The 14,877-nt window shown below is 43.2% G+C and overlaps 1 protein-coding gene across 3 annotated transcripts in view; it reads left to right on the forward strand.

Moving 5' to 3' along the window:
• Positions 1 to 14,877, forward strand: part of LOC122943572 (serine hydrolase-like protein) — a 36,990-nt gene that overhangs the window by 9,153 nt on the left and 12,960 nt on the right. For all 3 annotated transcript variants that reach the window (XM_044301416.1, XM_044301417.1, XM_044301418.1), the window contains 5 exons: positions 1,942 to 2,079; positions 2,498 to 2,611; positions 8,025 to 8,066; positions 9,260 to 9,279; positions 12,882 to 12,956. In XM_044301416.1, the coding sequence (XP_044157351.1) occupies positions 1,942 to 2,079; positions 2,498 to 2,611; positions 8,025 to 8,066; positions 9,260 to 9,279; positions 12,882 to 12,956 (389 nt within the window). The remainder of the gene's footprint in view (positions 1 to 1,941; positions 2,080 to 2,497; positions 2,612 to 8,024; positions 8,067 to 9,259; positions 9,280 to 12,881; positions 12,957 to 14,877) is intronic.

The following is a 14,877-nucleotide window of genomic DNA, read 5'->3' on the forward strand; positions in this document are numbered from 1 at the left end:
GGGTAAATGCCTGCAGTATGCACACCTGGGTCTGCCACTTTTCTTCTATCTGTATTGTTGGTTTGCTTCCGTATGTTTTCCTAGAGCAGGACAAGTTGTAGGTGTCTTAGGCAGGATTTGGGGTACATATGAGCTAGCATTCTATCCCTTGCTGACCACACCACATAAATGAACACTATGAACCGGTCTTTGTGCCTTCAGCCAGGAACGCACTAGGAACTTAATGTGGCCCTGGGGAAAAAAAGGGCCCGTGTTTCGGGACCAACACAAGTAGGCTGGATCTGAACTACTATAGCACTGCACTAAGGCCTCTTTCACACGAGCGTGACTGATTAGGTCCGGATGCGTTCAGGGTGTGTTCAATGAAACTCGCACTATTTTGCAAGCAAGTTCCGTCAGTTTTTTCAGCGCGGGTAAAATGCGTTTTGATGCGTTTTTTTCACGCGCGTGATAAAAAAACTGAAGGTTTACAAACATCTCTTAGCAACCATCAGTGAAAAACGCATCGCACCCGCACTTGCGTGAAAAACGCAGAATATAGAACATGCTGTGATTTTCACGCAACACAGAACTGATGCGTGAAAAACAACGCTCGTGTACACAGACACATTGAAATGAATGGGTCAGGATTCAGTGCGGGTGCTATGTGTTCACGTCATGCATTGCGCCCGCACAGAAAACTCGCTCATGTGAAAGGGGCCTAAATATTGCCCCAGTAGAGCAAAATACCAACCCAGCACAACTAAATACCTCCACTGAAGCTGCCCCTCTGTGATGGCAAGCACCAGCACATTTATGGAGGAGGGGGCCGAGGAGGAGGGACGCCACTGCACCGCACCAAACCAACCCTCCCTTCAGCATGCTACTTAGTCTTTTCAGTGCTACCAAACATACAGGAGAATACAGCGCTATATACCTAGTACATTCAGCGATGTACTGTCTAATTTAGACATTCTACTTCCTCTGCTTCCTCATTTGGCCTAGACCACATGACAACTTCTATTACGTCTCTTCTGTGTGTCAAACTTTGCAGAGACATCTTAGATGACTTGATTTTATTTCATGCTCTCCACCTTCTCATCACAAATTTATAATCCTCCTATAGTCCCCCATTAATAATAATACCCCACTAACATGACCCAGTAATAATAATGCCTCAATAGTGTTGATAGGATTATTCTAATTATTAATACTAGGGACACTATAGGGGTATTATTATTAATGGTTCATTTTAGGGGGGCATTATTAGTGCCTCCAGCAATATTAATACCCTGCTATTGTGGCCCCAGTGCTAAAAATGTTCCCATAGTGCCCCAGTATTAAAAATGCCCTCTGTGCATCTAGTAATGCTCCTATTGTGTCCCCAATAATGTGCCCTATAGTACCCCAGTAATAATAATGCACCCCTAGTGCCCCCAGTATAATAAAACTCTTGTGCCCCCCCAGTAATTTCCTCTATAGTGCCGATTAGTATTAAAATGCTCCTAGTAATGGCCCCTAAACTGCCTTTTATGCTCCCCAAAAGACCAAGTAAAAATCTAATACCTGAGTTACATTCCAACCTGCAGTGCAGGCCACAGGCGGTCGCAATGATGTCATTCGTTCACATCTGCAGTGCTCAGCTGTATGGCAGTTCTGAGGATGGTGATACAGGTGTAATGGCAACGCCCCCGTTGCTCCTAGAGGGTCATTTGCATATATTAAGACGTTATTTTCTCAGCAAAGCGGGCACATATGAACATGGGACCAACACAGATGCCTTCAGATGCCAAGTGCTTATGTAACAGGTCAGCCAGTGTCATAGGGACAAATCTGCTGACAGATGTCCTTTAAAGTCCTCACAATAGGAGCTATTGCTGAATTGCTCTATTGTGATGGATCACTTACCAATATTTCCTCTAAATACTCTGGTGGTAACTATATTTTTATGTCTTATTTCAGAACTGAGGTTTAAAGTCCCATGGGGACACTTGGCAGCCAAAGCCTGGGGCCCATCCGAAGGGCGACCGGTCTTGTGCCTACATGGGTGGTTGGATAACGCTAACACTTTTGACAGACTTATTCCAATGCTTCCCCAAGGTGAGTTCAGAATGTTTATAGGTCTTGCACTCTTTCCAGTGTGCCATATTCTTAACGCTATGTTTGGTGGTGGTCTGACCTCTAGGACCCCCCTGCGATCAAGATAACGAAGGACGTTAGGGACTCCTAGACGAGCACTGGGCAGGGAAATACAGCTTTGCTCTAGTGAATGGGGCCGTGGTGCAGTTCCCTGCAGGCAGCCATTATATTAAAAATGTATATTGCAAGATCTGCAAATCACTGTATGTGCAATGGCCTGGAAATGAAGCCACTAATCTAAACTATAGTGTTCCATGCGGATTCCTTTAGCGGACACATACATACACTCAGTTTATATATTAGATATTGCTTCAAACACGTTTGTAAACATTTTTTTGTATATACCATGGTATTAAATACATTGTTGCCTATTTTGCAGACCATTACTATGTAGCTTTGGATTTCTCAGGACATGGACAGTCCTCCCATATGCCTATAGGAGTGAGGTATCAACATCTGGACTATTTGAGCGATGTACATAGAGTGGTAACATGTAAGTTGAGCTTGATGTATTTTCATGACCCATGCTTGGGAAATCTCTACACATGCTAGTGTATCAGTATCAGTGGCGTACATGCAGGGGTCGCAGTTGCGACCGGGCCCGGCACTCCAGGGGGCCCGGCTGCCTGTGGACTTCCCTGGCCCCTGCAGTCAGTGTTCCCTTCAAGCTGTGTGCGGGTGGGCGGCCGCGCAGCAATTATTGTGTGGCCCCGCTCACAACTTTATAATTTTCGCTCAGCCATCGCGCCGCTCAAGCAAAATGTCAGCAGTCAGTGTCAGAAACATCTCCTTCATGCGCCTCCTGCCCCGTCTGTCTGCTCCTCCCACTTTATGAATGAAGCAGCGGGGCAGGAGTGACATGACGGAGGGAGAGATGTTAGGCTCAAGCTGCCGGCAGCGAGTCTGCATGCCACCCTAGTTAGTAAGTACAGCAGTTTTTTTTTTTTTTTACAAAGATTAAGCTTTATGAATATACTTTACAGCTGTGTGCGGGGCCGGTGTATTACAGTAGAGTCACTGCACCGGCCCCGCCAGTGTCCCCGCCTTCTCCCTCCCCACTGACACATTACAACAGCAGAGCAGGCCACAATGAGCGAGGGAGAGGAGAGTGAGGAGGGACTCAAGTAATTGCTACGCTTCTTCCCAGGGCCGCTGAAACCATAGGGCGAACCCTGTGAGATGACTCAAAGCTCTTTTATTCCTGTCTGTTTCAGACGGGAATAGAAGAGCAGGCCTGACATAGGAGATCTGACCTGGACGCTCCTCAGAGTCTCAGCTTCCCTTTTTATGCTCTCTTGTGGCTGGCCTCCGGTCTAGGCTCCCCCTACCTCCTTGTCATTATCCCCACTGCTCCCAGTTACCTCATACCAAGCCTGGACTGGTCATATGGAGTCTGTGGCACTGTCTGCTGTCCATAGAGCACTGGCTCCGCCCCCTGTCTTCACCTGCCGGGAGAAGTTCTTGTGATCTGCCTCCTGCTGAAACCTGAAGCCTGGCAGCTACATCCCATAATGAACTGTGGAGTACTAGATTTACACTAGGTAGGCACCAGCAAGCCTGTGTAATACCCATAACAGGCACAGTGTAGCAGCTGGCTGATCTGCAGGACATGGGATAGTGTGAGGTGCAATACTCTGCACAGCCTGCAACTGCTGTGGTCAGGGGAGGAGAGGGTGCACTGCAGACACTGAAGGATTCCTGATTGTGTCCTTCCAGTAATGGGAGGCAGGGGAGGCTTATTCACTTCTTGGTATCTGGGATGAGTGGCAGCTGATAACAGACAATAAGGTATTTATTAAAACTGGTGTAAAGGAAACCTGGCTTAGTTACCCATAGCAACCAATAAAATTCCACCTTTCATTTCCCAAAGGAGCTCTGAAAAATGGAAGGTGGAATCTGACTGGTTGCTATGGTTAATTAAGCCACTTTTCCTCTGAACCAGTTTTGATAAATCTCCCCTAATGGCTATAGTGTGCACAGTGCTAATTCATACACAGGCCAGTGCTTCCATTATCTATGGAAAGTAGTCCTGTGCATTATATCACACCTTGTAATTTACTGACCTTAGGCTGGACTAGGTAAACCCTGGTACTGTTTATGAGCGATACAAGAGTCTGATGTAACAGTGTGCACAGTACTACTACATGAGCAATACTTCTGTAATCCCCCGTAGTATATTATCTCTGCTCATCAAACACAGCGCTGTACAGTACATGGTATAGAGGCTCTACTTGGTGTCACAGCTCACGGGGAGGGGGCCCCATGGATCAGTTTTGCATCAGGGCCCCGTGGATTGTGTGTACGCCACTGTAGTGTATATTTATTAAATGAGTGCAAAGGAATCGGTTCATAAAGGGGTCATCTTGCAAAAAATATTGTTTTTAGTTAAAGGCTATGGACACCTTCGGGGATTTTTTTTTTTTCCATGATTGTATTTGACTCATTTTGGGCTAAATCTTTTTTTTTTTTTTTTTTAATTGGCCTTTATTAAATATATTGAGCCATTCTATGACAAAGTGTTGATTGTTTTCTCTAGCTGTGTGAATGATACTTTCACTTTGCGCTGGTCATCTAATAACCCTAAAATTGCTAAAATGTCAAACACTTATTGGTAAGAGAGCAAAAATAAGAAGCCAAAAATAAAGATCCTGCTAATAGATAAACTCAAAGCTGTGGAGGGAAAACGTCTCATTTTTAATAAAGACCAATTGAAGAAATTATTTTTTAGCTGATCATGAGTTCAATGCAATAATAATAATAAAAAAATAAAAATTAAATTGCCACCAAAGGTGTACATGGCCTTTAAATCCACCTCATATGCTTATATCCCCAGATATTTAAGAATTAGTGTTAGTATAGCGCTATCTACTATCTCTATTGAACAGTCATTCTGCATCCACCTCAGTAACCTTATGCTCAGTCTTGCATTTCTTTCTGCTCCGTCAGGTATGCTGAGGGATTCCTGGGGTGGTTAGCCGGCTGCTTTTGATGCTGCAGTGTCCTTTTCTCGCAACTACAGGTTATGCTGCCAGACGCTGCAGGTGGCGCTATACTAACGTTATTCCTGCAATATTTGTAAATCTCAGCATTATTCTGATATGTGTAAATACAAACTATGTCTATATTTACATATAAGTTATATTCTTTGTGGGATAACTCCTTTTTAAAGAGAAATTCCTATTTAAAGGGGTTGTATCATATCAGGCATGAATGGCATATCGCTAGGATACCACACCAGTGTCCGATAGGTGAGGGTCGGAAGTCCCATAGTAGTGATAGGAGAGCACACCGCACATGCACAGCCACCTCTCTACTATGGGAGTGCCTGACTGCTCGGCTTGGGCTGAATAGGAAGGTAAAATGGCTCTAGAAAAAAAAACAAAGTTAGCCCAATGTTGTAGGTGAAGTGAGTCTAAATTGACAGAAGATGAGGCAACACAAGTTGGCCAGATCATCAATACCACAGTGCAGCACAAAATGCCCCCCCAGAAGCTGTCCCTCTGTGGTGGCCATCAATAGCTGCCACGTTCTGTCCTACTCGTTCCTTAATTGTATCTAATTAAGATATGTAGCAGGCGTCTTAGGAGGTGAGACATAGCCACAGCACCAAGCCATCCCTACCTTCAGCATGCTGCCTGGACTTCCTCTAATATCTCCTATAGTGCACCCAGTAGTATGTACCTGGCCAGCTGCAGTGAGGAGGGCTTTGGTGGCCCTTTGGGAATCAGCCTACCGGGAAAATTCTCTTTATTGTCTATAGCCAGACCGCCCCCGTTTCCCAGCTATTTTTTGGAACTCCCATATCTGTGAGTGGAGGTTGGCGATACTTGCACGATGTGCTCTCCTTCACTTTGGAAGATAGGTGCAGACCCACCTCTGGGACTCGCTCCTATCTGACATTGGTTGTATATCCCAACGATATGCAATGAATGCCTGAGATGAGACAACACCTTTAATTGATGCCACATTGCTAGGATATCACTTACTGATCGACTACCTGGTTTCGAGGGGTCTCGTGGTTAGACCTCTCATCTCATTTTTTGGGACTTTTTTTTTTTTTTTTTTTGTTTGTTTTTTTGTTTTATGAATTAAGATGGAAAACTTTGGCTTGCTCACCTTGGCGATTTTAATTTCCATTATAGGAGCAGAACAAAATAAATAAATGAATCTGGCACATACAGTCAGACATTGCTAACCTGATCAATCACTGTTTTTGGTAAAAATGATATTATACATGGGGAAATAATTTACTAGCAGGTGTAGTAGAGTAATAGAAATCCAACAGTCATGACATGCATGCTGCTTATTCTCTGTAATTCAATCACTTATTAAAAGGGCATGTTCAAAATAATAGCAGTGTGGAGTTCAATGAGTCAGGTCATGCATTCTTTGAAAAACAGGTAGCAATTATTGCCCTTATTTAAGGAAGGAAGGCAGCAAATGTTGTACCTGCTGGTTACAGTGCATTTCTCTCTGAAATTCTGAGGGAAATGGGTTGTTCCAGACATTGTTCAGAAGAACAGTGTACCTTGATTAAAAAGTTGATTGGAGAGGGGAAAACCTATAATAAAGTGCAGAAAATGATAGGCTGCTCAGCTAAAATGATCGGAAATGCATTAAAATTGCAACCAAAACCTGAAAGACGTGGAAGAAAGTGAAAAACTACCATTGAAATGGATAGAAGAATAGCCACAATGGCAAGGACAAACAATCAGCTCCAGGAAGATCAAAGAAGGTCTAAAGTTACCTGTGAGTACTGTTACACTTAGCTTGGCTTTACATGGGTGTCTTCTATCTGCAAGAAGCCCCCGCAAAGTCCCACTGTTGAAAAAAAGACATGTGCTGAAGAGGTTACAATTTGCCAAAGAGCACATTGACCGGCCTAAAGAGAAATGGCGCAACATTTTGTGGACTAATGACAGTAAGATTGTTCTTTTTGGGTCTAGTGGCCGGAGACAGTTTGTCAGAGGACCCCCAAACACTGAATTCAGGCCACAGTACACTGAAGACAGTGAAGCATGGTGGCGCAAGCATCATGATATGGGGATGTTTCTCATACTACGGTGTTGGGCCTATTCATCGCATACCAGGGATCATGGATCAGTTTTAATACATCAGAATACTTGAAAAGGTCATGCTGCCTTATGCTGAAAAGGAAATGCCCTTGAAATGGATGTTCCAACAAAACAACAACCCCAAACACACCAGTAAACGTGCAACATCTTGATTCCAGACCAACAAGATTGACATTATGGAGTGGCCAGCCCAATCCCCGGATCTTAATCCAATAGAAAACTTGTGGGGTGACATCAAAAATGCAGTTTCTGAGGCAAAACCAAGAAATAGAGAAGAACTGTGGAATGTAGTCCAATCATCCTGGGCTGGAATACCTGTTCACAGGGGCCAGAAGTCGGTTGACTCCATGCAACACAGATGTACAGCAGTTCTCAGGAACAGTGGTTATACAACTAAATATTAAGTGATTCAAAGGAAAGCAAAATCTTTGTTTAAAACGTTTTTCAGTTTTATATAGTGAATGTTTGAGTTTGTAAAGAAGAATACAAACACTGCTTTTTTTTTTTTAAACAGTCTAATATTCCCTTTTTTTTTTTTTTTTTGAGGAACAACACAAATTTGATAGATTTTTTTTCTTCATGTTTTGATTTGGAATAGAATGTGTAGTGTTCCCAATGCATTTGTCTGCATGGAAATAAGTTATTAGAAAGATTTTGAGCTTTATTTACTTCTTTTTAAACACACTGCTATTATTTTGAACACAACTGTACCTGAGACGCCAGACAGACCTCATTGACATTTGTCCTCTGGTTAAGAGTGTATGTGTATATATAAAATATATATAATCTATCAAGAAATTATTAATTATATTTTGTTCTCTTTTTCCATAGCTTTAGGTTGGAAAAGATTCTCAATATTAGCACACAGTATGGGTGAGAATTTCTTGTATTTTCATTCTATACCTAGTTCCTTGGAGGGGAGAGCGTATGCATATAACAAACCCCTGGTGACCTGCATGTTGATGGGCTTCTATCTGGCTGCAGTGTCTTTTTAGCCAACTAAAACCAGATGCCACATATTATTTTATTTATTTTTTTGATAATGTGCTTTTATTTACTGATTGAAGATTTATTTATTTTTATTTTATTTCCTGAATGTGATAAAAGCTTGCCAAAGCTGTTAGTAACAGCATTTAGAGATGTGCTTTACAGCAGCCACCATGAGCCATAGGTACAATGGACAGGAGCTGACCTCATGGACTTCTGTAGAAGGGTTTTCTAAGCATCCTCTATGACCTGTGTGGAGGTCCATTTGGGTCCATCAAATTATGATCATGGCAATGATGCCAGGAGCAGGTTAGTCCAGCTCTGCAGGGCTTATAAAAAGACATCCTCACCCCTTCCGATTTACAATCCCACCCCCCCAACCAATGTTTACAGAAGACATCACACTGTCCTGTGAAGTTGCCATTGGATTGTATTCTCCTACTAGACAAAGGGAAAAGTCCCTATTCCATTTCTATGTACATTCCTGAGCTAATTTTTGGCAGAGATTTTCGAGATGGGACAGGAGCCCATGGCAAGATTCATAATAGGCATATGCAGAAATTTGAGGGGTATACCATAACCAGTGTCAGTGAATTAGAAACCACTGCTGATGCCTGATTTTAGATGTAAATGTACCTGACTAGATTTACTTTATAGCATGACATGAGGGGATTGTCATGTTCATAAATGCTTTCAAGGTGGCTCTAAATGAGGTTATCCCATGACAAATATTTATCACATATCCATAGCATGATTGATGGAGGTCGCTGGGACCCCCACGATCAATGGAACAGGGAACCCAAGCTTCTCTTATTGGAAGCATATGAATGGAATACAGGGCAAAAAAAAAAGGAAATACTAAAATAAAATTAACATGCAGTAAGAATAAAGCCTCATGTATTACAGAAAATTTACATGACCAAACTGAAAAAAGTTATGGCTTTCAAAGAGACACGTACTAAAAAACAGGAAATGTGCTTCGGGGTAAATGGCTTATCCTTTAGTTAAACTTAGTAAATGAATACTCCTTTCTTATTTTACTGATCGAAGAATACTAACTTTTTTCTATTTTTCTGCAGGTGGTTTTCTTGGAGGAATAGTAAGTCGATTCTGAAATTTTCTGTTTCTACCCTGCTGCACTGGTACAAGGCTCATTGGCCTATCCTGTATGAATGGAAATAATAGTGGATCCCGGTGTGGTGCAAATTCTGGCAAATAAAATAAATAATAATTGAACGATGGGATAATCCCACCTCCTTAACAATCAGGGGTCCATTTACCTCCTTTGTTTACTCATTAGGTTGTTACACAGACCAAAAAAGCGGAAAAGCGTTTGTATAAACGCCCGTACCAGATGATCTTCCAGTGTAAAAGATGCCGGGAATCATCCAATCGATAACGTTGTTCATCAGGTGATCGTGTTGTTCAGGCACCACAGAAAATCTTCCTTCCTGTGCAGCAGATCGTCTAAACAATGATCTGCTGCGCTGAATGCAGCCCTCCTCTCTGCTGATGATCTGACAGTAATCGGGTGTCTGCTTCGTCCCCGATAATCTGCCAGATGAGCGAACACCTGGAAGTTCGGGTTCGGCCGAACTTCGGTTAAAAGTTCAGGTTCGGGACTCGGACCTGACCCGAACTTGACCCCCGAACCCCATTGAGGTCAATGGGGACCCGAACTTTGGGGCACTAAAATGCCTGTAACTTAGATATAGTAAGGGCTAGAGGGCTGCTAAATGGGGGCAAGAGCAGGTCAATTTCCCTGCAAACAAATGTGGATAGGAAAATGACAAAATGAGATGGAATAAAAAAAAAAATTCAAAAATAATAATCTTTAATTAGGAGGTTGAGGAGGCGGTGAACGTGTAGGTAGAAGCAGTTTGTTGTGTGTGGGTTCTAAAAAAATCCCCCCCCCCCTTTTATTTATATTTATTAGATAAATTTGGGAAGACGCCAAAACATTGGGAAATAGAAAAGAGAACCCTCATTGCTGTGCGGCTGGTGCTGTGTGACCACCACCTCTTCCTCCGAACTGCACACGTCACTCGCATGACCTTAATTCCATGTGAGGTCTAGGACCTAATCATCCTTCACATTGTCTTCCTCCCAATCCTCACGTCTGCACACTGCAGAAAGCCACAGCTGTTGGCACCTGCAGTTGCATCAGACGTGCTGCCATGTCCACATCCTGAATCATAAGTGGTTGGGCACCAGTGCACTTATTCTCTTCCGGTTCTGGGGCAGGGCTAGGTGGATTTTCCCACAGAAAGCCTGACAGCAGAGTCATCAAAAAGCATAAGAGACTGCTGCATGACTTGGGGCTCAGACTGCTTTATGCCCATGGGCTGCAGGTGCCAACTCTGCGCTTTCAGCAGGGGACCGGGTGGGAGACAATGTGAAGGAACTGGAGGCACTGTCAGCCACCCAATCTACTACCTCCTTTACTTGTTCTGGCCTCACCATTCGTACACCGATATTCAGGCCTACAAAATAACACTGAAGTGTTTGTGGTCTACGTGCACCTGAGGAAGGTGTTTAATTTGGGCTTGTAGCTGGCACAGATCGACCATGTCCTCTCCCTGCAACAGGAGCTCCACCAGCAGCACCACGACCAGGGCCACGTCCCTTATTTGATGCTCTTCTCATTCTTTGAGGTCACCCACCGAACTAACAGTTGAATTAACTATATCAATTTCCCAGTCAGGTATGCAATGCAGGTTTACCTCACAACAAGAATGGGAATATGTCACCCACCGAACTAACAGATGGATTAACTATATATTTTTGTGTCAGGGGTACAAAGATGGTGCATTGCACCCACACAAAAAAATCGCTATAGGTCACCCACAGAACTAACAGCCAGATTTAGTATTATATTTCTGTGTCAGGGGTGCAAAGCTGGTGTATTGAACCCACAAAAATAAATAAATCAGTATACTGTAGGTCACCCAAAAACAAATAGCCAGATTCCTAACACTCTCCCTCACTTTAGCTGCCTGCTTCCTGTCCCTGCACTACTCAGAGCTGATGGGCGGTGCTACATGTGATCCAGCTGGTATAGAGGCTGGGTCACATGATGCACCGGCCAATCACAGCCATGCCATTAGTAGGCATGGCTGTGATGGCTTCTAAGTGCCTACAGCTTAAAAGCTTGTTGATTGGCTGCCCTGCAGCCTTTCAACAAGCTTCTTTAAATGTCCGAACTCGAACCCAAACTTTTCCGGCAAAGTTTCGGGTCCAGGTACCCGAACTCGCAAAGTTCGGTACAGACCCAAACTTTACAGTTCGCGTTCGCTCAACACTACTGCCAGATCATTGGTCCACGTAGAAGGACCTTTAGTCTGTGAAGAGTTCATCCTTGACAGCTGAGGATATAGCTTAGGTGTGAGATACAAATCTTAACAAACTGTCACCTAGGAAAGACGCAATCCAAATGTTGCAAGTTTTTGGGACTTGTAGTGTTTTCATTTGGGCCTAAGGCTCCTTTACATCATTCGACAATCAGGGTAATTATTAGGAAGGAGCATTCCTAGGGATACTTGTTCCTGATAATTGCCCTGTGTAAAGGTGTCACCGATCACCTGATGAATGAGGAAACACTTGTTCATCAGGTGATGGCGTTGTTGATTTGGACACCAAAATCATTGTTTCTGGGCTGCAGATTGTCCTGTGTAAACTGGAATCTACGGTCCAGCAATGAATGTGTGTGGGGATATGCCATCTTTTTAAGGGATCGCTCCTCCCTACACTATGGAGTTGATTGCTGCAGGTAAATGCAGCCTTAATCTTCCCCTGATAATTGTTCAGTCGGCCCATGTTAAGTTTTTCTGAAAACATTGTTTATTAAACAGGATTTTTTTCAAGATCATTATAAATTTCAGACAAGCCCTGAACTAGCCCAAAATAAAAATCATCTTGTACTCACCCCTCCTGCTTGTTTACAGACTGCAGCAGGTACCTGCTGGTGTACAGCAGGTGACCACTGCAGTAATTCACTGTACTCAGCAGTCTACAACTATGGACTATGATTGGCTGCAGCGGTCAGAAGCCTCACACCTGCATTTCACTATCACACGTCACCAACACTGTGATGTGCACAGTGGCCTGCAGTTATATGGAAAGTCAGTGCTGCAGCCAATCACTGTCCTCCGTGTTAGACCGCTGAGGACTGTTTGATTTTGCATTTTGTAAAAAAAAAAAAAAAAGGGGGGGGGGGATTACAGCATTACTAGTGTCCAGACCAGCACCAGAAAAAGGGGTGTGAGTAAGGGGATTTTTTTTTTTTTTTTTTTTGCAGGGCATAATCCTTTATCTGGATTGTGCCTCTGCTAGGTCACCACTAGTTTTAATACATCTGTAATATAGGGGAGTTACCAATATAACATCATTTAATGTTCAGGCTGTCATGCATCCCAACCCCCACCTCCACTGACATTTGGATGGTGCTTTTGTCCATAAAATGGGTTCATGCAATGAAATTTGTCATCAAGCCTACACTGTTGAACCTGCCATCTGCGTATTAAAAAAAAAAAAAAAAAAAGCCCTCCATCTGCAGCTATTTTGTGGATGTAATTACATAGAGAACAGCCCAAACATGATTTAAAAATACAGTATAGTAGTAAGTGCCCTATAGTACACATGACAATTTACATGTGTAAACTTAGTGACTATCCCCTTTAAAAATTGCTCTTTATTTTGTAGTTTGCATCTGTATTTCCTGAAACCATTCAGCATCTAATACTTCTGGATTCCTATGGATTTTTACCTGTCCAAACAGTAAGTAATATTGCATTTATTTTAACATGTAATTTCTTTCCTCTGAATTTTTATTACTGTAATCAGATTCCAGAATACTTGTAAATATATACTGTGTTAAAAGAGCCTTTCTGAAGTATTAAACACTTAAAAGGGAACCTGCCACCTTTACTATGCTCATTGAGGACAGCATAGTCTAGTGACAGACCCGCTACAAATCCTGTTCAGGGAAATCAGGCAGTCACAGAAATGTCTGCAGCAAAAATAAATAAATGTTTGGGTACGTCCATGTGAAAGTGAAATGCTGTGGACTTACCGTTGCAGATTTTTGGTGCAGCCAATCCGCAGTGTTGTGCAGTTCCAGGAAAGTGGATGAGATATAATGATATTGACTCCACACTCTGCATGAAAATCTGCAGTGTAAATTGACATTTGGTGTGGATTTGAAATCTGCTGTCAATTTATGCTGCAGATCTCCACCTCGACAGCCATTTTAGCAGGAATAAGCGCATGAAATACAAAGTGTTTTTGACGGGATCTTTGCAGTCAACTTTTCTGTGTGTTTGGTTTTTTTTTTGTTTTTTTTTTCAGTCGCACGTAGTTTGGTCAGTGATTCGTGTTTTTGTCACTCTTTTTTAGTGATTTCCATCAGGAATTGTGATCCAAAACCTAGTGGGGGTCAGAAACACAGATATGGTATCATGAATTTTTTGGCTTTTGGCTTAAAGCCACATTTGGAAAGTACTTATTAAATTGCTGACCAAACACTGACGTGTGAACTAGGCCTGACCTAAAGCTAACCGAAACACTAACGCTGGGTTCACACCTGAGCGTTCGCGATGGAGCGCTCTGTATGCGCGATTGTATGGGCGTTTGCAATCGCGCATACAGAGACAAGCGAACGCCCATTGTCGCGCGTTCCCGAAAGTCTATGTACGGGAACGCTCGACAAGATGCCCCAAAGAAGCTCATGTACTTCTTGTGGCGTCGGTTGTTTTACAGTGCGATCGTACGCGCTGTAAAACGCCCAGGTGAGAACCATTCCGATAGGGAAGCATTAGTTTCTCCTTGTTGAGCGTTTTACAGCGCGTAGGAACGCGCTGTAAAACGCTCAGGTGTGAACCCAGCCTTAGGCCTCTTGCACCTGACCATATGGCTTTTTCAGTATTTTGCGGAACGGCTTGCCTTTAATACAACTGTCCTATTCTTCTCCGTTATGCAGACGATAGGACATGTTCTTTCTTTGAATGGAAATACGGAAATGGAAATGTTGTGGAAATTTTATTAGGATGTGTATTTGATATATTGTGTATTGTCATCATGTCTCTGTGTCAGGGTAAACCATTGGAGTGGATATCTTCCCGTGTATGTCCTGTCACAGCTGCTGGGCGCAGGGGTCTCCATCGGCGAATGGTCCATGTGCTAAGCACTGGGCTGTGGGCCAGGGGACACTGATGTGTTCAGCAGAGCAGGGTTTTGTTGGCTCATGTATTGCCGCCGGCTAGGGCCCCCGCGCAAGACGCGGATTTATTGACTTGGCGTGGATGCATTTGTTAAGAGAACAATATAAACGAAAGGAACGTGCGTTTGTTGTCTCTAGTGCGCCTGATCAGCCGCTGGAGATAATGACGTTGTCCTGTAAATAAACATGCATGTGGATCATAGTAACTTTATCTGGCATTGATCACTGAGCAAGGATGGATAAAGTTCACTCCAGTGGTAATGGTAGATTATTGTATACATGTGTTTGTTAGCTGGCTATGTTATTCTAAATGATGGTGTCTTGTCTTCCTATGTCATCACTTCCTGCATCCTTGTCTTGGGCCAACACCTTTTGTTAGTAAATAAAAGGGAACACACTGAGCAAGGCGGGGGCAGATGCTCAGCAAGAATTCAATTAAGATGGTAGCACCTGGGTCTGTCTCTTACTGCAGCTGAGGGA

The sequence above is a fragment of the Bufo gargarizans genome, chromosome 7, assembly GCF_014858855.1.
Source record: "Bufo gargarizans isolate SCDJY-AF-19 chromosome 7, ASM1485885v1, whole genome shotgun sequence".
Lineage (NCBI taxonomy): Eukaryota > Metazoa > Chordata > Amphibia > Anura > Bufonidae > Bufo > Bufo gargarizans.